General features: G+C 42.4%; 1 protein-coding gene across 1 annotated transcript in view; it reads right to left on the bottom strand.

Moving 5' to 3' along the window:
* Window positions 1-27,385, bottom strand: part of LOC126335182 (apyrase-like) — a 155,977-nt gene that overhangs the window by 63,209 nt on the left and 65,383 nt on the right. Inside the window, exons 2-3 of the mRNA XM_049998176.1 lie at window positions 16,030-16,227; window positions 4,172-4,373 (exon numbers count right to left, since the gene is read on the bottom strand). Coding sequence (XP_049854133.1) covers window positions 4,172-4,373; window positions 16,030-16,227 — 400 coding nt within the window. The remainder of the gene's footprint in view (window positions 1-4,171; window positions 4,374-16,029; window positions 16,228-27,385) is intronic.

Consider the following 27,385-nt stretch of genomic DNA (forward strand, 5'->3'; position numbering starts at 1 on the left):
GTTAATGTTAATCAGGGCCATTCTTTCGTAGGGATTTTTGGAAGTCAGATTGCGTTGCGCTAAAGATATTGTGTGTCAGTTTAAGCACAGTCGTGTATAAATTGTTCTAAGAGGACGTTTCATATAGACCAGTCGTGTACAATTTTTCTGAGGGGACGTTCCAACTGCAGGCCAACCCGTTGATTACCCCTTACAGAGGCATCCAGAAGCTTTAAACTGCGCATACCATCGCCGAATGGAGTTAGCAGTTGGTGGATCTTTGTTGAACTTCGTCCTGAAGTGGCGTTGCACTGTTATGACTGACTGGTGTGAGTGCATTTCAAGCAAGACATACGCTTTCTCGGCGCCTGTCGCCATTTTGTCTCACTGCGCTCTCGAGCGCTCTGGCGGCAAAAACCTGAAGTGCGGCTTCAGCCGAACAAAACTTTATGACTTTTTCTACGTATCTGTAGTGTGTCGGGTCCATATGTCAATGAATGGAGCTACAGTCAATTTATGAAAGTGCTTCAATCATTTGTAATAGCCCTGTACTTTAGCATGGAAAGATAGTTGGTGCTAGATGCATGGGTCATTCCGTTGTGAAAGCCGTTAGGGAATTCAGTATTCGGACAAACTCAATGTCGTGTGTGCCGAGAACATGGAATTTCAGACATTACCTCTCACTACAGAGAACGCAGTGACCGAGGGCCTTCACTTAAAGACCGAGAGTAGCAGCGATTGCGTAGAGTTGTCAGTGCTAACAAACAAGGAACACCGTGCAGAAAAGAATGTGGGACATAAGACGAACTTATCCGTTAGGGCAGTGCGGCGATAATTGGCGTTACTGGGCTGCGACAACAGACGACTGACGCGACTGCCTTTGCTAACACAAAAGAAGACGAAGTAAATATTCCAGATTTCGAATCGAGAACAGCTGCCAACATGAGTAACGTAGAATTAAGTATCCTCGGAGTAGTGAAGTAACTTAAATCACTTAATAAAAGCAAGTCGCCTAATCCAGATTGTTTACTAATTAGGTTCCTATCAGAGTATGCTGATGCATTAGCGGCCGGCCGCGGTGGTCTCGCGGTTCTAGGCGCGCAGTCCAGAACCGTGCGACTGCTACAGTCGCAGGTTCGAATCCTGCCTCGGGCATGGATGTGTGTGATGTCCTTAGGTTAGTTATGTTTAAGTAGTTCTAAGTTCTAGGGAACTGATGACCATAGTGCTCAGAGCCTTTTTTTTATGCATTAGCCCCATACTTAACAATCATATACAACCGTTCGCTCGACGAAAGTTCCACACCCTTAAGACTGGAAAGTTGCACAGGTCACACTAATATTCAAGAAAGGTAGTAGGAGTAATCCACTAAATTACAAGCCCTTATTGTGAATGTCGATATGCAGCAGGATTTTAGAACATACACTCCTGGAAATTTAAATAAGAACACCGTGAATTCATTGTCGCAGGAAGGGGAAAATATAAGCACGATAAAATAATGGAAATCAGAGCTCATACGGAAAGATATAGGTGTTCATTCTTTTCGCGCACTATGCGAGATTGGAATAATAGAGAATTGTGAAGGTGGTTCTATGAACCCTCTGCCAGGCATTTAAATGTGATTTACAAAGTGTCCATGTTGATGTAGATGTAGATGTAGCACAACATAATTTCCAGCGCCATCTCCTGGGCTTCGGTTGGACCTTACACGACTGAAAAACCATGGCCTAGTCAGGTGACTCCAGATTTCAGTTGGTAAGAGCTAATGATAGCGTTCGAGTGTGGCGCAGACTGCACGAAGCGATGGATCCAAGTTGTCAAGAAGGCTCTGTGCAACCTGGTGGTGACTCCAAATTGTGTGGGCTGTGTTATATGAAATGGACAGGGTGCTCTGGTCCAAGTGAACCGATCATTGACTGGAAATGTTAAATGTTCGGTCGCTTGTTGACTACTTGCAGCCAAACAAGAACTGTTATGAATGACAATTAGCAATGTCACCAGGCCACAAGAAGAACATTCTGGACAATTAGAGCGGATGATCTGATCTCTCCGATAGTCTGACACGAATCCCATTGAACATTTATGGGACATAATCGAGAGCTCAGTTCGTACACAGAATCCTTTACCGGCAACAATTTCACAATTATGGACGGCTATAGAAGTAGCACGACTACACTTTTTCTGCAGGGAACCTCCAATGACTTGTTGAGTCCATACCACGTCGGGTTGCTGCGCTAGGCCGGGCAAAGGAAATCTGACAGGATATTAGAAGGTAGCCCATGTCTTTTGTCACCCCACTATATATTCCTTCACAGGTAGGCCCCTGTGTAAGTACGCGGGTCACTCCAAAAGAAATGCACACTATTTTTGAAAAAATTCAGTTTTCATTCCGCATGTGTGAAAGTTTTACAGTGTGTAGATGCATCCTTCCCGCTTGTTTTCAAACTTAGTTCAACCTGCTAAAGTGAGTGGCGCCGTCACAGCATGTCTTCAAGATGGCTGCTACAAAAAAAAAAAAAGTTCAAATGTGTGTGAAATCTTATGGGACTTAACTGCTATGGTCATCAGTCCATAAGATTGCACACTGCTTAACCTAAATTATCCTAAGGACAGACACACACACACCCATGCCCGAGGGAGGACTCGAACCTCCGCCGGGACCAGCCGCACAGTCCATGACTGCAGCGCCTAGACTGCTACGGTCGCAGGTTCGACTCCTGCCTTGGGCATGGATGTGTGTGATGTCCTTAGGCTGGTTAGGTTTAAGTAGTTCTAAGTTCTAGGGGACTGATGACCACAGTAGTTAAGTCCCATAGCGCTCAGAGCCATTTGAACCATTTGCAGCGCCTAGATCGCTCGGCTAATCCCGCGCGGCTTGGCTGCCACACTTGACGTTCGTCAGAAGCAACGTGCTGTCATAGAATTCCTGTGATGTGTAAACGAGACAGTGGGAAACATCCATAAGAGGTTGAAAAAGGTGTATGGAGATGCTGCTGTCGATCGCAGTACAGTTAGTCGGTGGGCAAGCAGGTTACGTGATGAAAGCGGTCACGGCAATATTGAGGATTGTCCTCGCAGTGGCAGGCCTCGTATCGCACACACTGCAGACAATGTGCAGAGAGTTAACGAATTGGTGACTGCTGACAGACGCATCACAGTGAACGAATTGTCACGCTACGTTGGGATAGGGGAAGGAAGTGTTTGCAGAATACTGAAAATGTTGGTCTTAAAAAAGGTTTGTGCTAGGTGGGTTCGTAGGATGTTGACAGTGGCTCACAAAGAAACAAGAAAAACTGTATGCAGCGAACTTTTGGAACAGTACGAGAATGATCGAGATGAATTTCTTGGAAGAATTGTGACAGGTGATGAAACATGGCTCCATCATTTTTCATCAGAGACGAAGAGGCAGTCAATTGAGTGACATCATGCAAATTAACCCAAGAAAAGAAAATTGAAAACCATACCTTCTGCTGGAAAAGTTATGGCTACGATGTTTTTAGATTCCGAAGGACTCTTGCTTGTGGACATCACGCCAAGTGGAACCACCAAAAATTCTGATGCATATGTGACGACACTGAAGAAGCTTCAAGCTCGACTGAGTCATGTTCGACCACATCGGCAAAAGCAGGATGTTTTGCTGTTGCACGACAACGTACGGCCCCATGTTAGTCAGAAAATCATGGAAGCGATCACAAAACTCGGACGGACAACACTGAAACACCCGCCTTACAGTCCTATGACTGTCATCTCTTTTGGAAACTGAAAGACTCTCTTCGTGGATCAATGTTTGAAGATGACGACTCCCTTGTGTACGCTTCCAAACAGTGGCTCCAGCAGGTTGGTCCAGAATTTTGCCGTGCGGGTATACAGGCGCTGGTTCCAAGATGGCGTAAGGCAGTTGAGAGGGATGGAAATTATGTGGAGAAATGAAAATATTGTTCCTAAAGGATGTATCTACACACCGTAAAACTTTCACACATGTAGAATAAAATATGGATTTAAAAAAAAAATAGTGTGCATTTCTTTTGGAGTGACCCTCGTATTTGTAATTGTATAATCGAAGAATGTCAATATGTTTGAGTAAGGTGTTATATGTAAACTATGTAACGTGTACCGTTCATTTTTAAAAACATTGTTATTTCTGTAAGAACGCTGTAGCGGGTAGCACACAGTGCCGCTTGCGGCCAGTCACCTGTGTAGAGCAGCGTGTGGGAGTGTCCGCCCACGATGATGTCCACCTCTGCGACCTTGGCGGCCACCTGGCGATCCACGTCGAGTCCACTGTGGGACAGACCGATGATGATATCGACGCCGTCCTCTTTCAGTCGCTTGGCTTCCTCCGCCAGGCTTTCCGCTTCGTCCAGAAAGATCAGCTTTTCCGTGCTGGCAATGTCCTGTGGGTAAAGAGAACTTCATAATATGACAGTAATCTACAGAGTGGTCCATTGACCGTGACCGGTCCAAATATCTCACGAAATTTGTTGCAGGTCGTCGTTGACGTTTCACATGTGGCTACTCACTTTCCGTTTCCTTAAATAACGTAACTATCAGCGAATGGTCCGGACACTTGAATGATGTCGTCAAGGATACCGAGCAGCATACATAGCACACGCCGTTGGGCATTTTGATAATAATTGCCATACATCAACACGATATCAATCTTTTCCGCAATTGGTAAACGGTCCATTTTAACACGGGTAATGTAACACGAAGCAAATACCGTCCGCACTGACGGAATGTTACATGATAGCACGTACTTACACGGTTGTGACTATGACAGCGCCATCTATCACGAAGAAAAAAAGTGGTCCAACTAAAACGTTCTTTACGTACTACACGAATATGTAATAAAAAATGGGGTTTCCTATTTTTTTTTTTTAAATCGTAGTTGATATCTGTGTGACCTATGGCAGCGCCATCTAGCGGGCCAACCATGGCGCCATCTGGTTTACCCCTTCAAGCTAGACAAGTTTCGTTCTTTGTAGTTTTTTCGTTTTATGCTTATTTCGTGAGATATTTGGCCCGGTCACTATCAATGGACCACCCTGCATAATATTAAACGGCAAAACGATCACCTGGTATCATTTAAAGGTTGCTTATCAGATGGCTACAAGGCAACAATAATTTGACTTTTACTACTTCACGTAATTATTGACCGAATTAAAAAATTGAAAATGTTGCCATAATCCACTCTTTAGAGGTATTACTGCTACGTTGGCCAGGTGCAGTAGTAAAGCGAGAAACTGTGTATATATCAGGAGACAACATTATTCGTGGCAGGCAAATTACACAGGACATATTCATCCAGTGTTTTATAATGAGAGCACTTGACAACCTCCAATAAACTTTAAACATCATTTCGAACTTTGCTTACAGTCATAAAATGGTACAAATGGCTCTGAGCACTATGGGACTTAACTTCTGAGGTCATCAGTCCCCTATAACTTAGAACTACTTAAACCTAACTAACCTAAGGACATCATCTATGCCCGTGGCAGGATTCGAACCTGCGACCGTAGCGGTCGCGCGGTTCCAGACTGTAGCGTCTAGAACCGCACTGCCACAGCGGCCGGCTTTTACAGTCACACAAATTAGTGAAAGGAGAACATTTTATCGCTTACTAAATGTTCTTTTTCATGCGGTAAGCCTTCACCGTCAAGCATGACGTTTTAATTTATTATTTCATTATCAATAACCCAATTCGGTACCCATTTTGCACACCGTATCCACATATGACACTGAAGCTGAAATCTATCACTTTACACAACATAATTTAAGAGAAAAACTAAATTTTCAGCAAAATGTAAACGTTTATCAATATCGGTTGTATAAATGTATACAGAAATTAAAAAAACTCTCTTGGAATTTCTCCTATGACACTACTATATTGGGCCTATGATTTCCGAGTTCAGAGAAATAAAGATGATTGTAATTATAACTGATATTATAATTTGTACAGAAATCTGAGGTACCCTACTACTGATGCATTTGGCAAATAAATTATACTACGTATCGTTTGTAACGGAATTGCTGTTACTATTTCCCATTATTTCATCCTGCCGAACATCGATAGCCACTGGATGAGCGATAATCCGAAACCAACGAAACCAGCACAGAATTTTACGTCTTCAACCATAAAGGATTATATGCTTAACATCAAATATTTAAAACATTACTTCATTTGTAAAGTTTTACAGGTGGGAGATCGATTCTTTAAAGAATCGACGGTGGAGGTGGCGGCGATGGGGTAGGTTTACTGTTAGTCATCTAATATGTGCATACATATCGATGAGATATAGTCATTCCCTGATGTCTTACCAGATGTCCTATAGTCCTGCCCGTTCTCCTTGTCAGTGTTTTCCACATGTTCCTTTCCTCTTCGACTCCGTGCAGAATCTCGTCATTCTTTACCCTATCAATCCACCTAATTTTCAGCATTCGTCTGCAGCACCACATCTCAAATGCTTCGATTCTCTTCTGTTCCTATTTTCTCACAGTCCATGTTTCACTACCATACATTGCTGTGCTCCAAACGTATATTCTTCCTCAAATTAATGCCTACGTTAGATACCAGTAGACTTCCTTGACCAGGAATGCCCCTTCTGCCAGTGCTCGTCTGCTTTTGATGTCCTCCTTGCTCCGCCCGTCATTGGTTGTTTTGCTCCCTAGATATGAGAATTCCTTAACTTCCTCTTCTTCGTTACCGTCAATTCTGATGTTAAGTTTCTGGCTGTTCTCAATTCTGCTACTTCTCAATACTTTCATCTTTCTTCGATTTACTCTCAATCCATATTCTGTACTCATTAGACTGTTCATTCCGTTCAGCAGTTAGTGTAATTCTTCTTCACTTTCACTCATGATAGCAATGCTATCAGCGTATCGTATCACTGATATCCTTTCACCTTGAATTTTAAACCTTTCTTTTATTTTTATCATTGCTTCTTCAACGTACAGATTGAATAATATGGGTGCAAAACTACATCCCTGTCTTACATCCTTTATAATCAAATGGCTCTGAGCACTATGGGACTTAACATCTATGGTCAGCAGTCGCCCACAACTTAGAACTACTTAAACCTAACTAACGTAAGGACATTACATACATCCATGCCCGAGGCAGGATTCGAACTTGCGACCGTAGCAGTCGCGCGGTTCCGGACTGAGCGCCTAGAACCGCTAGACCACCGCGGCCGGCCTTTATAATCCGAGCACTTCATTCTTAGTCGTCCACAATCATTATTCCCTCTTGGCTCTTGTACATAATCTGTATTGCCGTCTCCCCTATTTTTCTCAGACTTTCGAACATCTTGCGCCATTTCACATTGTCGAACGCTTTTTCTACGTCGACAAATCCTATGACCGTTTCTTGTTTTTTATTTAGTCTTGCTTCCATTATCAGCCGCAATGTCAGAAATGCCTCTCTGGCGCCTTTGCCTTTCCTGAAATCAAACTAATCGCCATCTAACACATCGTCAATTTTCTTTTCCATTCTTCTGTGTATTATTCTTGCCAGCAACTTGGATGCATGAGCTGTTAAGCTGACTGTGGAATAATTCTCACACTTGTTAGCTTTTGCCGTCTTCGGAATCGTGTGGATGATGTTTCTCCGAAAGTCAGAGGGCATGTCACCAGACTCATACATTCTGCACACCAAAGTGAATAGTCGTTTCATTGCAACTTCTCTCCATGATTTTAGAAATTCTGATGGAATGTTATCTGTCCCTTCTACCTTATTTGATCTTACGTCCTCCAAAGCTCTCTTAAATTCTGATTCTAATACTGGATCCTCTATCTCTTCTAAATCGACTCCTGTTTCTTCTTCTATCACGTCAGACAAATCTTACCCCTCACAGAGGCCTTCAATATAATCTTTCCACCCGTCCGCTCTCTCCAGGGCATTTAACAGTGAAATTCCCGTTGCACTCTTAATGTTACTACCCTTGCTTTTAATTTCATCGATGGTCGTTTTGACTTCCCTATATGTTGAGTCAGTCCATCGATCTATCATTCGTTTTTCGATTTCTTCACATTTTTCATGCATCCATTTCGTCTCAGCTTCCCTACATTTCCTATTTACTTCATTCTTTAGCGACCTGCATTTCTGTATATCTTAATTTCACTGAACATTTTTGTACTTCCTTCTTTCATCGATCAGCGAAATATTTTTTGTCTTACCCATGATTAACTTGTTTGAATCTATATTTTTCTCTCCAACTTCTGTGACTGCCCTTTTTAGAGATGTCCATTTCTCTCACACTATACTGCCTAGTGAGCTATTCCTCATTGCTGTATCTACAGCCTTAGAGAACTTCAAGCGCGTCTCATCATCCCTTAGTACTTCCGTATCCGTATCATATTGATTCTGGATGACTAGTCTCTTAAACTTCAACCTACTCTTCATCACTAATAAACTGGTACTAAATTGTGATCTGAGTCTATATCTGATCCTGGACAAGCCTTACATGGTGGTGGTGGTGGTTAGTGTTTAACGTCCCGTCGACAACGAGGTCATTGAGACGGAGCGCAAGCTCGGGTTAGGGAAAGAAATCGGCCGTGCACTTTCAAAGGAACCATCCCGGCAGTTGCCTGAAACGATTTAGGGAAATCACGGAAAACCTAAATCAGGATGGCCGGAGACGGGATTAAACCGTCGTCCTTCCGAATGCGAGTCCAGTGTGCTAACCACTGCACCACCTCGCTCGGTGCAAGCCTTACAGTCCAGTATCTGATTTCGGAATCTCTGCCTGACCATGATGTAATCTAACTGAAATCTTCCAGTATCACCCGGCCTTTTCCAAATGTACGTCGTTCTCTTGTGATTCTTGAACAGAGTATTCGCTATTACTAGTTGAAATTTATTACAGAACTCAATTAATCTCTCGATGAGAATTAACTATTCTATCTGTTTGAATTAAGACGGTAGAAATTGGCTAAAGATTAGAAGATGTAGCATCTTTAACTATATCGTACCACGGGTTTAGCCTCGATCCTTTCCTTCAGTGATATGCAACATTAAATTCATGGCTCACAGAAAGTTCTTTTGAAGGAATAGGTCTGTCAAATAACTGCGCTACATTAATAGCTTCATTTTATAATGTTACAGATTTCGTAATTACAGAGTCCTCCTTCAGACGTTACCTGTTGGATCAGTGAACATTCACATCAGTTACAACCTTAAACTCACTGATATTTTGGTTCGTGTTCTCTAATCACTTGAAGATTCACCGTGTTGCGACAGACTTATTCTGTAGCGTTTGTTAGATTGTGTGTTTTTTCTTCTTATCCTTTAATTAATTTTGCCTATGTCACATAAAATTTGTAATTTTGTATGTGTGTAAGTATTGTACATCTCTATTTTCTGTTGTATGAGTGCTGTGCACAGGGGGTATTATCCGCCATGCACGCTGCCAGGTCATTAAACACAAAATGAAAAGTAAGTTCACCAACAAACTTACATAGGGCATGCCAGAACTTACTTCTACCACATGTCGAAGACTCTTCATTCTACGTTAGATGCTGCGTCCTAACTACCGAGAAAGTCGCAGTCCAGTCACATATTTCGTATGATACGCCATACGATTGTAATTCCACTAATAAAAGTTGGTGTGGAAAAGAGTAAATTTTATCAGAAATTTAGAAATATTGCAAAGGGTTCAAATGGCTCTAAGCACTATGAGGTCACAGACTTAGAACTACTTAAACCTAACTAACGTAAGGACATCACAGGATTCGAACTAGCGGTTCTAGGCGCTTCAGTCCGGAACCGCGTGACTGCTACGGTCGCATGTTCGAATCCTGCCTCGGGCATAGATGTGTGTGATGTCCTTAGGTTAGTTAGGTTTAAGTAGTTCTAAGTTCTAGGGGACTAATGACCTCAGCTGTTAAGTCCCATAGTGCTCAGTGTCATTTGAACCACTTTTGAAGTGCCTAGAACTACTCGGCCACAGCGGCCGGCAAGAAATATTGCATCTACCTGATTGCCCATAAGTTTTAGGATGTCATGAGAGAAAATCGTGAGTTGAGCTTCACGTCACAATTTCTTTCCTGTTCCACTGTCATATAAATCGAGGGAAAAGTGTTGCTTCTAAGCCCGCGTACAACCTCGTCCCCATTTTGCTGTCCGGAACCACGCGGCTGCTACTGTCGCAGGTTCAAATGCTGCCTCTGGCATAGATGTGTGTGATGTCCTTAGGTTAGTTAGGTTTAATTAGTTCTAATTCTAGGAGACTGATGATCCCAGATGTTAGGTCCCACACTGCTTAGAACCGTTTTGCAATATCTGTCGCAGGGGGGGGGGGGGGGGGGGGGGGTTGTGGAGTCGTTGTCGTGATGCGGAAACGGAGCGATTTATGTGAATTCCAAAAGGTCTGATCATTGGCTTTCGGGCTAAGGGTGGAAGCATTTCCGAAACGGCTCAGTTTGTAAACAGTTCGCGTGACGCCGTGATCAAAGTATACCGCGCATGACAGAATGTTGCTATCGAAAACCGGCACCGAGACAACTGTAGTGCATCACCGGTCAAAGATGGCAGGTGTGTACGATTGCTACGGAGATCTGTACGGGCGAATAGATGTGCAACTGTTGAGCAGCCCAGACGAACCAAGGGGCTACAAGTAGTGTATCCTCAATGACCGTTCTGCGAACTTTGCTGTGTAGGGGCCTCCAATGTAAGGGCCTCCGCAGGAGGCCGCTGGTTCATGTGACTGTGATGCCTGCTGTTCATCGGCAACGAAATCTGGAATTTTCACACTAATAGCGAAACTGGACGCCCACTGAGTATCTACGGATGGCCTTTTCAAATGAATTACGTTTTTTGCCCCATCTTTTAGATGACCTTTGGCGTTTCCGACACTGCAACAGCCTTCGGATGGATGCAGACCGGAAGAGAGAGCGTTATGTTTTGGGGGATTGTTTTCTTGGCATTCCCTGCGTGATCTCGACATTCTGGATGGCAGAATGGATCAACACAAGTATGTATTTATACACTACTAGCCATTAAAATTGCTACACCACGAAGATGACTCGCTACAGACGCGAAATTGAACCGACAGGAAGAAGATGCTGTGATATGCAAATGATTAGCTTTTCAGAGCATTCACACAAGGTTGGCGCCGGTGGCGACACCTACAACGTGCTGACATGAGGAAAGTTTCAAACCGATTTCTCATACACAAACAGCAGTTGACCGGCGTTGCCTGGTGAAACGTTGTTGTGATGCCCTGTGTAAGGAGGAGAAATGGGTACAATCACGTTTCCGACTTTGATAAAGATCGGATTGTAGCCTATCGCGATTGCGGTTTATCGCATTGCGACATTGCTGCATCACAGACAGGAGCGCCTGCGATGGTGTACTCAACGACGAACCTGAGTGCACGAATGGCAAAACGTCATTTTTACGGATGAATTCAGGTTCTGTTTAGAGCATCGTGATGGTCGCATCTGTGTTTGGCGACATCGCGGTGAACGCACAGAGGAAGCGTGTATTCGTCATCGCCATACCGGCGTATCAACCGGCGTGATGGTATGGGGTGCCATTGGTTACACGTCTCGGTCACCTCTCGTTCAGAATGACGGCGCTTTGAACACTGGACGTTACATCTTAGATGTGTTACGACCCGTGACTCTACCCTTCATTCGATCTCTGCGAAACCCTACATTTCATCAGGATAATGCACGACCGCGTGTTGCAGGTCCTGTACGGGCCTTTCTGGATACAGAAAATATTCGACTGTTTCCCTGGCCAGCACATTCTCCAGATCTCTCACCAATTGAAAACGTCTGGTCAACGGTGACCGAGCAACTGGCTCGTCACAATACGCCAGTCACTACTCTTGATGAACTGTGGTATTGTGTGGAAGCTGCATGGGCAGCTGTACCTGTACACGCCATCCAAGCTCTGTTTGCCTCAATGCCCAAGCGTATCAAGGCCGTTATTACGGCCAGAGGTGGTTGTTCTGGGTACTGATTTCTCAGGATCTATGCAGCAAAATTGCGTGAAAATGTAATCACATGTTAGTTCTAGTATAATATGTTTGTCCAATGAATACCCGTTTATCACCTGCATTTCTTCTTGGTGTAGCAATTTTTATGGCCAGTAGTGTACTTTAGGATCGTGTCAACCTCTGCATTTTGTTTTTCCTCAGCATGATGCCTACTACCAACAGGACAATGCAGCGTGCCACAGAGCCCGTAGTTTATGTGCGTGGTTCGAATAGCTCCAGGATGAGTTTACCTTATTCGCTTGATCACAGAACCCCCTGGGATTCAATCCAGTTGAGAATCTGTGGGGCCGCTACGATCAGGCTGTAACCGCCATCGATCATCAGCGGTGAAACTTATTACCGTCCAGAATCTCACTGTGTTTCTTCCTGCACGTCCGCGCTGCAGAAGGTCGTTACTCAGCCTTCTGACAGTGGTTAAATTAATGCGACTGGACCTCTTTGCTCTGTACACTTTCTCAACATCGTTTCACAAAATAATCATCCTATTCCCTCGAAGGAGCCTTTTCTTATCCCTCATAACACCACCGGTAACAAATTAAACAGCACGCCTCTGAATGGCTTCAATGTATTGCTTTAATTCGAGCTGGACAAGCCCCAAGAACTCGATCAGTGTTCACGAATGCTACAGTTTCCAAGAACTCTCCATGCAAACCATAGTATTTCATTCGCTTGACCTTACGTGCTCGTTGCAGTTGGTACCAATTCACAACGTTGCGCCCTCATATTTAATCTACGTGGCTGAGTAACGCAGCATACCATTAATACCATTTTCAAATAGTTCATGAATGTTTCTCCTGCGAGTCCAAATTAACTTATATTCATCCAGTTTCAAAGAAAGCTAACATTCATCGCACCAGACAGAAAATCCACCCTAGTCATCCTGATGCCCCCTAATGTCACTCAAAGACTGTTTCCCGTAGACTTCACCGCCATCAGTAAACGTCTCAAAATGGTGCTCTGGTGCTCCCCTGTCCGCCAGATATGTTACGTTTCTCTTCCCTACAAAAGGAGAGGTCGTATCACACTATCGCTCTTAAAGTGAGCCGCTATGTCACGGATTGCGCGTCCCCTCCCGCCGGAGGTTAGAGTCCTCCCTCGGGCATGGGTGTAGGTGTTGTTCTTAGCATAAGTCAGTTTAAGTAGTGTGTAAGTCTAGGGACCGATGCCCTCAGCAGTTTGGTCCCTTAGTAATTCACACATATTTCAATATTTGAAAGTGAGCCCCAGATATAACATTACCAACTCACTGCCTGTGCTAGAACAATATGTGCATGCGATATTCACCATAGATGACTAATGTCAAAACTGTCATCACGTAACAGAACACGGCCTTCTCAATTACGACGTTTACGTATTGTTGCTCGAGGTCTAGGTGAAATTCCGCCGCGTCACGCCTATGTGCAGTCTCATCATCTTTAACTGAACACTCTCCCCCTGTTTAATATAACCATTGTGCAATTAATACAGCATTGTTGTTGTTGTGGTCTTCAATCCAGAGACTGGTTTGAAGCAGCTCTCCATGCTACTCTATCGTGTGCAAGCTTCTTCATCTCCAAGTACCTACTGCAACCTACATCCTTCTGAATCTGCATAGTGTATTCATCTCTTGGTCTCCCTCTACGACTTTACCCTCCACGCTGCCCTCCAGTACTAAATTGGTGATCCCTTGATGCCTCAGAAAATGTCCTACCAACCGATCTCTTCTTCTAGTCAAGTTATGGCATAGATTTTTCTCCTCCTCAATTCTATTCACTCATTAGTTATGTGAGCTATCCATCTAATCTTCAGCATTCTTTTGTAGAACCACGTTTCCAAAGCTTCTATTCTCTTCTTGTCCAAATTATTTATCGTCCATGTTTCACTTCCGTACATGGCTACACTCCATACAAATACTTTCAAAAACGACTTCCTGACACCGAGCGAAATGGCGCAGTGGTTAGCACACTCGCATTCGGGAGGACGACGGTTCAATCCCGTCTCCAGGCATCCTGATTAAGGTTTTCCGTTATTTCCCTAAATCGTTTCAGGCAAAAGCCGGGATGGTTCCTTTGAAAGGGCACGGCCGATTTCCTTCCCAATCCTTCCCTAACCCGAGCTAGCGCTCCGTCTCTAATGACCTCGTTGTCGAGGAGACGTTAAACACTAACCACCACCACCGACTTCCTGACACTTAAATCTATACTCGATGTTAAAAAATTTCCCTTCTTCAGAAACGGTTTCCTTGCCATTTCCAGTCTACATTTTATATCCTCTCTACCTGCACCATCAGCAGTTATTTTGTTCCTCAAATAGGAAAACGCATTTACTACTTTGTCTCATTTCGTAATCTAATTCCCTCAACATCACCCGACTTAATTTGACTACATTCCATTATCCTCGTTTTGCTTTTGTTGATGTTCATCTTATATTCTCCTTCCAAGACACTGTCCATTCCGTTGAACTTTTCTTCCAAGTCCTTTGCTGTCTCTGACAGAATTACTATGTCATCGGCGAACCTTAAAGTTTTTATTTCATCTCCATGGATTTTAATACCTACTCCGAATTTTTGTTTTGTTTGTGTTACAGCATACGAGATTGAAATCGCACTTAAACTGAGTCGCAGATCTAGCATTACCAGCTCACTGTCCGTGCTAGAACAAAATGTTCACGTGATATCCACCCTAAATGGCTAATGTCAAAAATACTATCATGTAACAGAATACGGCCAGTGTCGCCATGATCATAATGTTAAGAAAGATTTTTACCAAAAATCCTTAAGACCGATTTTGGTTAGGATTTTTAAGGATTGTTATAAAATGTATAAAAAATTACAAATGGTATAAAGCGGTTTTTATGTATGAATTATGTTTTTTTAATGTTGGTTACGATTTTTACAGAGAGTCTTTTATAACTTCAGAATACTGTCTTGGTTTATATATTACGATAATAATTTAGGCGTATGTAATTATATGGGATAGTAGCTTTTGTGTAATGTACCACGACTGTGCGATCTGATATATGTATATCACTAAGAATGTTTATGCTGGGATCTATTAGTTGCAAAGTAGTGAAGAATGTCAGCACTTGTAATCTGTGCAACACCATGTGTGTGCATAGCTGTTATTTTAAAACTGACTTGCCGACATATAGTAATAGCTCTCGAAATCAACACGGATATACACTGTGCTGTGGCCTTCTCCACCAGACATCATGTCGCCTAGCAACTAAACTGACAGCCTGCAGCCGCGGGTTGCCCGCTTTGCAGGCGCACCGAAGCACTACACAACCGACAGGCAATATTGATGAACGGCCACAACAACAACACTACAAAGACACCAGCGGCCAGCAGGGGCCGCTACCGGCCCACATAACATAAGGAAGAGGTCGCTGCAGATCCCGGCACTATTTTCACACGTCAAACCACGTGATGGAAAACAGTTCCGAGGTGCTCATCCTCCGAAGCGCTATAAAGGCCGGCGCTCTTCCGCATATCGTCAGTTCATCGACCGCCAGCAGACGTGGATAGCTGCCGCCCCGGCAGCCCGGCTTGGACCTTCTCGCTGATCTCTGGATTGGGCTGGGTATGTCGGAGAAGTCTCTGGCGGAGACTAGTAGGTAATTATTTCAGTTGTTTTCTGTGTTATTCTTGTATGTAGTTGTGATTCGAAGATGGATCACTGTTTTGTGTTGGTGTTATACTTGGAGAATTTGTTTTAGTTAATTGAACAGTCCAATAAATTGTTTTCGGACTTTGATCGTTAGTTTCTTCTGCTTACGCAGACATATCACATTGCATAGCACCAGTTATTGTACTGAAAGAGAAGACTGTGTAGTGTTATTCGATGTGTTACAAATCTTGATTGAACTGTGTGTACTGTTATGTTACTTGCTGTATCCTGCCATTTTCATTCCCATCTTTTGCAGATCCGAAGATGGCAACAGAGAACTGCCAAAACCGGTTGTCTTAATGATTGATTTCAGCGATCACGGCAGTTACTTATCACTTCCATTCAGATGGGACGGAGTACACTCACGGCTATTTGCTAGTAAATGGCGTGCGTCCACTCACCGGCGTGCTCCTGAGCATGTAGCCGACGATGCCTATCCGCCGGCCGCCCCTCTCGATCACCACGGACTTGTTGAACTTGCCGGTGAGGCGCGGCTCCTGCGATATGTCCAGGTTGGCCACCACCATCGGGAAGTTGATGTTGTCCAGGAAGGGCACCAGGCCGGCGATCTTGTCGTCGAACTCGTGGTTGCCCAGCGTCTGTGGGAAGGGAAAGCGTCTCAGCGAGGGAACAACTACGGCGAGCACGACAGTCCAGTGGCATACTTAGAGCGCTGCAGCAAAACAAGGCGATGGCAGCGGCTCCTACATACATCGTAAAGGGGTAACAATTGATCAGCTTATTCTCATAAGGGAAGACCAAGATTCTGTGGTCACGGACTTACTTCAAACTTTGTATGTGTTTAATAGTCAAAAATGCTTCAAATGGCTCTGAGCACTGTGGGATTTAACACGTGATGTCATCAGTCCCCTAGAACACAGAACTACTTAAACCTAACTAACCTAAGACCATCACACACATCCATGCCTGAGGCAGGATTCGAACCTGAGACCGTAGCAGTAGTGCGGTTTAATAGTCCATTGGGAGAAAACAATGTGCAAGTAGTAAGGCTTACTACGTAAGCGATTTCCAAAAAACCACAACAGAAATTTTACACTTCAATGACGTACCTGTGCGTTGCGACCCACAGCACGACCTGGCACTGGTCATGAGATTAGCGTTTAAGCTCCATACTCCACACTAGTCATATTATTTTGTACATATTACATCTGGAACGTAATATGATGAAAACACACGTGTATCTGCATGAAATTGTATTGAATTTCCAATGTTAATTGGCCCTTTATTAATTTCATCATTTTGGATTGCAACTCGTGAGGCAATACTGACCCTACGACATATCTTAGAAGCTAAATTAAGGAAAGGTAAACCTACGTTTCTAGCATTTGTAGAAAGCTTATGACAATGTTGACTGAAATACTCTCTTTTAAATTCTGAAGGTGGCAGGGGTAAAGTAAAGGGAGCGAAAGGCTATTTACAATTTGTACAGAAACCAGATGGCAGTTATAAGAGTCGAGGGACATGAAAGGGAAGCAGTGGTTCGGAAGCGAGTGAGATAGTGTTGTAGCCTATACCCAATGTTATACAATCTGTATATTGAGCAAGCAGTGAAGGAAACAAAAGAAAAATTTGGAGTAGGTATTAAAATCCATGGAGAAGAAATAAAAACTTTGAGGTTTGCCGACGACATTGTAATTCTGTCAGAGACAGCGGATAGCCTGGAAGAGCAGTTGAACGGAATGGACAGTGTCTTGAAAGGAGGATATAAGATGAACATCGACAAAAGCAAAACGAGGATGATGGAATGTAGTCGAATTAAGTCGGGTGATGCTGAGGAAATTAGATTACGAAATGAGACACTTAAAGTAGTAAATGAGTTTTGCTATTTGGGGAGCAAATTAACAGATGATGGTCGAAGTAGAGAGGATATAAAATGTAGACTGGCAATGGCAAGGAAAGCGTTTCTAAAGAAGAGAAATTTGTTAACATCGAGTATAGATTTAAATATCTGGAAGTCGTTTCTGAAATTATTTCTATGGATCGTACCCATGTTTGGAAGTGAAACATGGACGATAGCTAGTTTGGACAAGAAGAGAATAGAAGCTTTCGAAATGTGGTGCTACACACGAATGCTGAAGATTAGATGGGTAGATCATATAACTAATGAGGAGGTATTGAATAGGATTGGGGAGAAGAGAAGTTTGTGGCACAACGTGACTAAAAGAAGGGATCGGTTGGTATGACAAGTTCTGAGGCAACAAGGGAAGCGTAGAGAGTAAAATCGTAGAGGGAGACCAAGAGATGAATACACTAAACAGATTCAGAAGGATGTAGGTTGCAGTAGGTGCTGGGAGATGAAGCTTGCACAGTATAGAGTAGCATGGAGAGCTGCATCAAACCAGTCTCAGGACAGAAGATCACAACAGCAACAATGCTGTAATAATTGCACAATGGTTATATTAAACACGGGAAGAGTGTTCAGCTAGAAATGATGAGTTTGCACATAGGCGTGACGTGACGGAATTTCACCTACATCTCGAGCGACAATACGTAAACATCGTAATTGAGAAGGCCGTGTTCTGTTACATGATGACAGTTTTGACATTAGTCATCTAGGGTGAATATCACATGCACTTCTTTTCTACAGGCAAGTAAAATCTTTGTCAAGCGCCTTAAGAGTTGTTCGTATCTGACTGACAACGAACGCGAAATTGCTTCCCGTGAAGGCATTATTAAAATTCAGTCAATCGCACATCGCCAATTTTCGGTATCGATGTTTACGAAAGTAACGTGTTGCACCCAAATTATCGGAAGAAAGAGAATTTTTTTCAAAACTGCAGCGAACTTTGTTTTTCCTTAGAAACTCTGTAGACTTTCTGTGCATGCGGGAAAATTGCATTCATTCGATGTAGCAAATGCCGTTTCAATTTACGTTTTTTGTGTCTGTATAAGAAGTACCATAATGCAACTTGTAGAGTCGAAATCACATCCGACAATTAATCGTACGTTATCTTCATATTCTGGCATCGTGTTATTCTTTGTATTACTGAATAAAGTTATTTACACCTTTATTTGTCGATGTTTGACTTGGCCTTTGCAAGCATGTCCCTCGTCATTGAAATCTGCGTCTGCAAATCGAAGCGTCCAGGTGGAAAGCAATTATCGCAAATCGCTAAAGGCATTCATTTTCTGGAAAGTTTTACGGTTTTTGTCGTTTACTTGTCGCTAGTTATAAATATATTATTTGTTGTGATAATAAAAATTAGCGATAACTAGCAAATAACACTGGAAATTTAATAAACGTTAGTTCAGCTACACTTGTCTTTTGATCATATTACCTTTCAAATGTAACATCTACGAAATGAGTAGTGCTGAGTGCGGAGCTTCAACGCTAACTGCACGTCCGCTGCCATCTCGTGCTGAGGATTGCAATATACCGGTGCATCACTGATGCGTAAAAATTCTCTTGCGATTTTCTCGAAATCGCCTAAGTAATACGCCTTACTACTGCCAAATTATGTTTTCCTAATCAACTACTAAAAGTGTACAGAGTTGGATGTAAATCTGTGATCCGAACTTCGTGGTCTCCCCTTTTCGCCGCGCGGGGTAGCCGCGAGGTCTTGGGCGCCCTGTCACGGTTCGCGTGGCTTCTCCCGTGCCGGCTGCTGTGGCCGAGCGGTTCTAGGCGCTTCAGTCGAACCACGTTGCTGCTACGGTCGCAGGTTCGAATCCTGCCACGGGAACGGATGTGTGTTATGTCCTTAGGTTAGTTAGGTTTACGTAGTTCTAAGGCTAGGGGCTGATGACCTCAGATGGTAAGTCCCACAGTGCTTAGAGCCATTTGAACATTTGAGCTCCTCCCGTCGGAGGTTCGAGTCCTCCTTCTGGCAAGTGTGTGTGTGTGTGTGTGTGTGTGTGTGTGTGTGTGTGTGTGTGTGTGTTAAGTTAGATTAAGTAGTCTGTAAGTAGGGACCCCAGCAGTTTGGTCCCATAAGAATTTACCACAAATTTTCCCAATTTTTTTTCCTCCCCTTGTCAATTGTAGACAATAGCCCGAAAAGGTTCTGCGAATGACTCTCCATGGTGAACGGAACTTCTATTAGGTCAAATAACGTAATTGCTAGAATTAAATTGCGTAGGGAGACTGAGTGTGGAAGTGAAATGAAATGACGGTATGGCATCACTGGCCGCAGGACCCCATCTGTGGTTGTTCGACGGTCTGGTGCATGCCTTTTTGAGGCCTCTTCACTTGCGCATCGGTGCTGGTAAAATGGTGATGAGGACAATGCAACACCTAGGCCTTGAGCAGATAAAAATCGTTGACCCAGGTGGGAATCGAACCCATGCCCACCAATTTCCTGCCTGGGAGTCAGCTCCTCTGACCACTCAGCTCGGAGGTGGACGAGTGAGCCGACGAGAGGATGGTGTAGTGGGGATGCCACGTAACACCAGCCACTGGTCTAGTAGAAGCCAGAGGATTATTTGTGTGCAAATCCCTTAACAATTGCACTGCAAGAGTAAGACTCTGCACTATGTTACACAGTTTTCACACGCCACAAGCTAGCCGGAAACAGGCACGCCACATTTGGCCATAGCCTGAGAGATATAGAGACCGCGGCAACTGAAGGGTAGCATTAGGCCCACGAGAAAGTCAGCCTGCGGAGCACGAATCACAGCACGTGGCATTAAGCTCTTACAAGTGACAGCAGCATTCTCCGACGGGAGCGAGCAATTTAATAACTTTTGCCTGCATGCTTAAATTCGCGCAAGCTGTCGATAACACATGAAAGAATGCAGACCTTTACTGAGTACCTTTTCTATTACATAATGATTTCCCGTGGAACCTGCACTGAGCCTAGCGTTCGCGAAGTGCGGTGGACAAGCCAGCTAGTATGATGTCGCAAATTGGTTGCACGGCCCATATTTCTCGTGGGTCCTGTCCTCTGCCAGCCACGCCAGGACGAGTCCTGCTACAAATTCTGCTGTTATCTTGGAACCACCCACCGGGTCCTCATTCGCTAAAGATATACACGGTGTCCCCCGCCACCCCCTGCCCCCCCCCCAAAAAAAACCTTTAGGGATAGATTCCTTACACCAAAACAAGCAAAAAAGTCCAGTAAACAATGGTTCTAAAATGCACACCTTAAGAACTATGAGCACTTCTTCAGTGGGAGAGATGTTTCGCACTAGCGAGCATGAACAAGTGATCGTAGGGGGTGCATTTTAGAGCCCATGATTACTAGACATTTTTTTCTTGTTTTGCTCAATATTTCCTCCTCCCAAAAGACGGAAACCAAATACCTTGCAGTAGACGAGATATGTTTTGTAGTGTCGTAGGTGAGCAAGTTCTGATACCTCTTAAGGTATGCATGTTACGGTCCATGTTAACTAGACTTTTTTTACTTATTTCTGTAAAAGGAACCTGTAGCTAAGGTTTGTCGATGTTTTTTTAGACACACTGTACATGTTACTCTGTGGCTACGGTTACCCTCCTCCATGCTTCCAGCAAACGCGTAACATTTGTGCGAGAACCGTCGGATTGGGCTTCAGATTTGCAACAGCTGAATTTGTTTCTACATTTGTGTGTCTTCTCATATCAGAGAACAGGCCACAAACTAATGTAACCACCAATTTCGCACGTGTCACACTTGAAAAATACTGACTGTACTGAAAATGAGATTTGCGTTCTTTGGGAATATCTGCGTAAAACACACGAATTGTGTTCTGTACAAACGCCTGATGAACAATTTCTGTTTGGTGTTTAAAGTTCGTTCGTGTCCATGCAAGTGAACCAGAAGCCAGGCAGAATAGCGTAAGTGTATAGTTCTACAAAGAAGGATATGTATCGTATTGTTTATTAAAATTCATAAGTAGGTGTTATAAATGCAAAGCACTTGGTGCCAGTGGGGTAAACAGTAACACTATCTCGTACTGAAGCAACAATCTGATTAAATATTTCCAATTGTCGTTGAAGCATAGCAATTGTTGCAATAAGTTTTGACTCTGAAAGCTCGTTCCTAAACAATAGATGTCACAAAGAAATGGTCAGGTTCCCGACAGTTGTCTATATTCGCTTCCCCAAGGCATTAAAGTTTCATAAATGGTACCACTTTAAGCTTTTTTATGGTTTTGCTGTAATCTAATATATATTATTTAAATGTGCACACCATTCTCTTAGACACGTATGCCAAAAGCTTCTAAAAGATTCTACAATTTAAAAGTTACAGCACAATAGGCGGAGAGATGTAAAGTGGTAAAATTTACTAGCAGGTCTTCTAATCTGTACCACCAAAATTTTTCTTAACTTTAACAAGAAAAACAGACAGTAAGTATGACTCATTTTTTAAATTTTTATGAAATTAGCAAAAACAAATTTGAGTCCTTGCTACATGTTTAATATGTAAAATGTGACTCCTCTTTTCAACTTTACCGGTTTTTTCAAGCTTGCAGTTATCACAATATATATTATTTCGCAAACCGCGTATGGAGCCACACATACATTCCATTCGAGGAATTTAAGCATTTCTTTCTCTGGTCAACTTCACTAATCTTACACAACCAGTCTGAAACGTACTACCACTTTCCTTCTTTCAATTTTAGTTTTGTTAGGCCTTCTTTTGCTTTCCTCGGATTCATAGTCGCTGAACATGAAATAGACTTACAGAAAACAGAAACTGAGTATTTCTTGCGCCTATCTTATTTGCGGAAGAAACTGTGACAGAATGTCATACCTGGACCTGCTTCAAAATTGGTTGTTTCTTCATCTTCACGAAGATTCCAATGATTTCTTTTTTATGCATGACGGCGCCCCGCCTCACTTTTACCTTGAGGTTGTAACAACAACGACGTTGTATTATTGTACATATAAATAATATCTTTTTTCTTCTGATTTTTCGATTACCCTGTGTAATTGATGTTCTGATTTCACTTTTTTTTTGTTTCATGCCATTGTGTTAATAAGACTGTAAACGGGTTTCAATGTGAATATTAATGTGTATGTCAAATGTCAAGTAATATTGTAATAGAACTGAAATGTAACAAATGTTGAAACTGTTGTAAGATGTTTAAAATTGTTACTGTGCGTCTGGTCCATACGTAGGCAATGTGTTAGTATATGTAGATTGCAAAACCTCGGGTGAATACCCGGCCTGTCAGGGAGCGGTAAAAGGTGGATGGCAGGCGAGGGCGGGAAAATGCACGCGCACCCTGTACGGCACAACGGGCTCAGCAGTAGTAGTTGGAGTCTGGCACTGGTTTGGGCAACACCTTCTGGAGCGAGGAGGCTCTCCTGGAAGAAGTAGTTTCAGCGAGCCTCGGGTATGTTGTTCCAAGGCCCACACAGCATGGCAAAATTCTATAGGCACTAAATGGAAAAGTATTGCGACGCTAAGAAGAATTAAAGTGCCGAAATGTCAAGAGCCATAGCTGTGGTTGTATGTGTGCTCTGTGCCTCGCCATCTCGCCGCCCGCCAATACAAGCACTTGAATCTTTTAGTACTGCATTCGTATGGACCAGAGAGTCAACTGTGCAATAATAACCTAAATTTTACCAGAACTTTCCCGTCATTTAATTATCCTCACAACTAACCTAGACAGGGTCCTTTCCAAATGTTGTGCAATCCGAGTGTCCCAAAATAATAATTATTTGCAGAACTAGCTATGTTCGAATGGTGTTAAAGAAATGTTTTGTTAATGAACCAGTAAATGAATAACGAAAGTCTAACGAAGTTGAAAGATAATTTTAATATTGATATAGTAATGAAGTTTAATTATTTCGAGACAGATTTAAATGAGCAGTAAATAAGATGAAAAGAGTAGTAACTCATATACTGAAAATCTTGAAAGCATAATAAGTTCAGTAATCAATTTTTTTAATACAGTTTCAGGGTCCCCCCCCCCCCCCCCCCCCCATTTATTCATTAGATTTCTGAAGTGTTCGAAATTGATTTAACCAGCAAAAGTTAAAGTCAATATAAAAGCCAAAATTTATCAGTGTTTTATCTTTATCAAAATTGACATTTTGTGTGTGGCTCGAAAGTTCTATTTCTAGGGTAACCTATGCCCGATTTTAATCAGATCAATAGACGGTCGGAAGTTTTGTAGTATACATTATAGTGTAGTGTTATGTATTCATGGTTTTTCCATATCAGTACAGAACGTGAAACTATCAGTTCAATAGATTTTCTGGTTCTAAAATTCTACTATATTATGCAGTGCTAATACTTGTTGTTTTGCATGAATATCTACCACCTTGTACAGGGAAGAAACTCGGTTAATGCCTAATTAGGCTGGCGACCGTATTATTATTAATTTGGTAACATCTTCAATGTTGCTTTTGGTCCATCCTGACGTGTAGTTGCATTTCGGACTTGCTTGACGGATCACTGTTATTACAGAGTGTGTGTAAGTCTGATTTGCCACCATTCAGGTACACGCGGTCGATATCTGTAAGAAAATCCTTTCTCATAAGGTGAACCCCGCTCAGTTACCATAACAGAGGCTTTAACGAGTAATGTGTGCCACACGCGCACATTACGAGGTGCGGTATTACCTTAACAACATCACACAACGTTGGCCGGGAAGAGGTGAGAACAAGATCTTGTTCATTCTTTTTGGCCTCCCACGCCACAAGATCCCACAACTTGCAATTTCCTTGGTTGGAGATGTGCAAAAGGCAGAGTCTTTGTCCCACATATGACAGCTACTCTTCAAGAGCTGACATATCGAATTGTTGAAGCTGTCGATTCAATAAATAGGAACCTGTTGATTCGTGTGTGTAATGGAAAGGAGAACCGTTTTGATGTTTCTCGAACAAAGCATGGCGCCCACACTGAGTGCATGGTGTAGTGTCTGTATGAACATAAAAACTTTGAACCTTCCTCTATTCATGTGACATTCGCTATGTGTTTTTATCTTTCACAATTTGACTGCAATAAACAACTGAAATCTGTTCTTTCTTTTCGAATCACCCTGTACATTAGAGTAAGCTCATAGATTGCACATTACACAGATGCTCGAACATGAGTCAAGCATTCGCCTTGAAAGTAAATTAAATTCAAAGTAATATTGCTGAAGAGTGGTTTTAGTTTGTGTTCCCCTTTCTCAGTACCTCTACAGCGTAATCTAAACAGCGTAATCTAAAGAGCGAGTTGAAATAAAAATTTACGCATCTTCTCATTCTTCGGAACACTTAAAAACAATTTCTGAGGTGCTTATAGATGTACTTCTACTATGTGAGACTACACTCAATTTGTAACTCACTTTTCTAAACGTAAATTCCAAAACAAGACATCACTGCGAATGACTTTATGAAAGTAGTAGAAGAGTGCTGGCCGGTGGCATGATTCAAGTGGAGAGTTCTAGATGGCTTTCAGATTATTTGAATTTCATTTCTGTTTTTTAAATTATTAAATTCATGAGGAAAACAAGTAAGTTATGGCTACAAAATGACAAACTAAACCATTTAAGAGAATTTCCAGAAGAGAGTCAAATACCCTAATGAATGTTCCATGAGTCCGGCGAATCCAACTGCCGTCACCAACATTCCAGAGCGATGGGAACTTGTTTACATTTTATGGTGTTGGCTGCGCACTGGCTTAACCATGAAACTGAAGTACCGTTGTATGACCCTGAGTAATACCTCTTCACACGTGTGAAATGCAATACTCGCTACTTTTCATAGGCTGCGAAATGTGACACAGGCTTCGTGTGCATTGGTGCGGTCTGTAGGTAAGTAGCCAATTACGTAATTTTCTGTACAAAATATTACCCTCCACACAAATAAATGGCTGAGCAAGTGTTTAAGGGTTCGATGGAAATGATTTCTAGTATGTGTAGATCATCAACCTGTTTCAGTAAAATAGAATGTGAACTGTCGTTAAATTTAGCATTGTACCTTTCTCTTCACCTAACCCGAAAGTAACTTCTACGCCCGACTTTGTAGCCCCAACGAGGGTTACCGTACATTCATCACAAAAAAGGGCGGTGCATACAAAAAAAAGACGGCGTACTTTATCGATAAAATCATGCGTTTACGACTTAAAAGTGACTTTCCGTGGTTATTTTAAGACTAAATATTTAGCATCTTGACAATTTATTCGTCACAACTACAGTCAACGATCTCTTTATTGTCTTCTTTACTTTTATGCGACGAATATTTGGAGGGTGAAGAACTCTCTCTTAACAGTTTTTGTTTCCCAGCAGTTATTTATAAAAGCTCAGGCACTTCAACTGTTGGAAACTGTACTGGGCGTACACAACTCCTTTTAAGTTTTCTGATTTAAATCTGTTCCTCTCTTCGAACCACTGTGCGTTTACAAGAGTAAAGACACGTTCCGTGTTAGCATTGTGCATCAGTATAGAAAAAAGTCTATTATTTTTAACAGTTCAGAATAAGAAACACTGACTGAAATATGCACACCACACTTCAGCTGCTAGTTTATTTTCTTTCCTCTGATAGCCTTTCAAAAATTTTGTAACACGGCAAAACTGGTCACAGCACATGTATCAGTAACGCTTACATTTGCTTGTCCGTTGAGACATGTGGTACTGTTTTCAACATCCTACCATATAGGAATTCTTGAGTGCAGCATCCTCTTGAATAACCTGACTGTTGATCTTGGGCCAACCACTTCTGTAGATATTCGACAGCAGAATTACACCCAACTGTCATCTCTTTTTGGCAAAGTTGTCACGCACCTGTGAGTGACCTTCTTTCATTTTATGTTTAAATGTTGCCTTTATTTTTAAGAGCATATTATTTTGTTTGTACCTTCCCTCGAGAGTTTCTACAGTAGGTTCTAAAACGGAAATAGATTCAGCTACACAATTTGATTCTTTCTCCCCGTTCAGTATGTTACTGTTGAAAACTGACATCAATGACTTAGTTCATGTAGAAAAAATCTTTTGAGTATCACAGGAACAGCCTCGTGAAGAAAAATGTAAGATTCTTCATCTTTTGAGTGATTTGCATTTCCCCATAAGCACATCACTAAACACTAATTTCTTTTCAGCGAGTTGTATTTAAGTTCGTAACTTAATTTGAAGCGAAAGGTACACCACTATCTCCAATAAGCAACACAACTTTAACCTCAACCTCTGAGGCTAGCAGGAGCAACACCAAAGAACATACTGGTTGGATACGGGATAGATAACTTACTAACAATGTCATCAACGACGCAAAAATAAACTTACCAAAGCAAAGACACATTTCTTGTCATAAGTATTATAGTTGATTAAATAGCGCGACAACTGATTTCCTATGTTCAAAACTTGCAATTTTTTCTCTGATTCCAAAAAGAGGACTTTTGTAGATTTTTGAGAAATCCGCCCGGACATATTTTCTTTCCTCAAAAGGAGGATGTGTCCGGGAAAGAGAGGACGTATGGTAGCTCTACCCCTAACAATACGTCGTTAAATTCCGGCTACGCAATAAACCACACAAATTTAAAAGATGTTGTTTCAGCTAAATGTCTAGAGATTACTATTATGAACAACTTAAGTTGTAACCATTACACAGAAAATGTTGTGGAGAAAATGAAGACACTTAAGAGGGTGCAATCGATTTCCAAGGCTACGGACACTATACTTGCCCAGCCTCGCATTATGGGATCCTTACCAAATAGGAATATTGGAGGACATCGAAAAAGTTCAAAGAATGGAAGCTCTTTTGTATTATCGTGGGATAGGGAAGGGAGTATCAGGGATATGATACGAAAGTGTGGCAGTCAGATCTTTCCACAAAATTTCAGTCACCATCTTCCACAGTCCCAAAAACTCGTCACAGCACTAATTCCA

This window comes from Schistocerca gregaria, chromosome 2 (assembly GCF_023897955.1).
Source record: "Schistocerca gregaria isolate iqSchGreg1 chromosome 2, iqSchGreg1.2, whole genome shotgun sequence".
Lineage (NCBI taxonomy): Eukaryota > Metazoa > Arthropoda > Insecta > Orthoptera > Acrididae > Schistocerca > Schistocerca gregaria.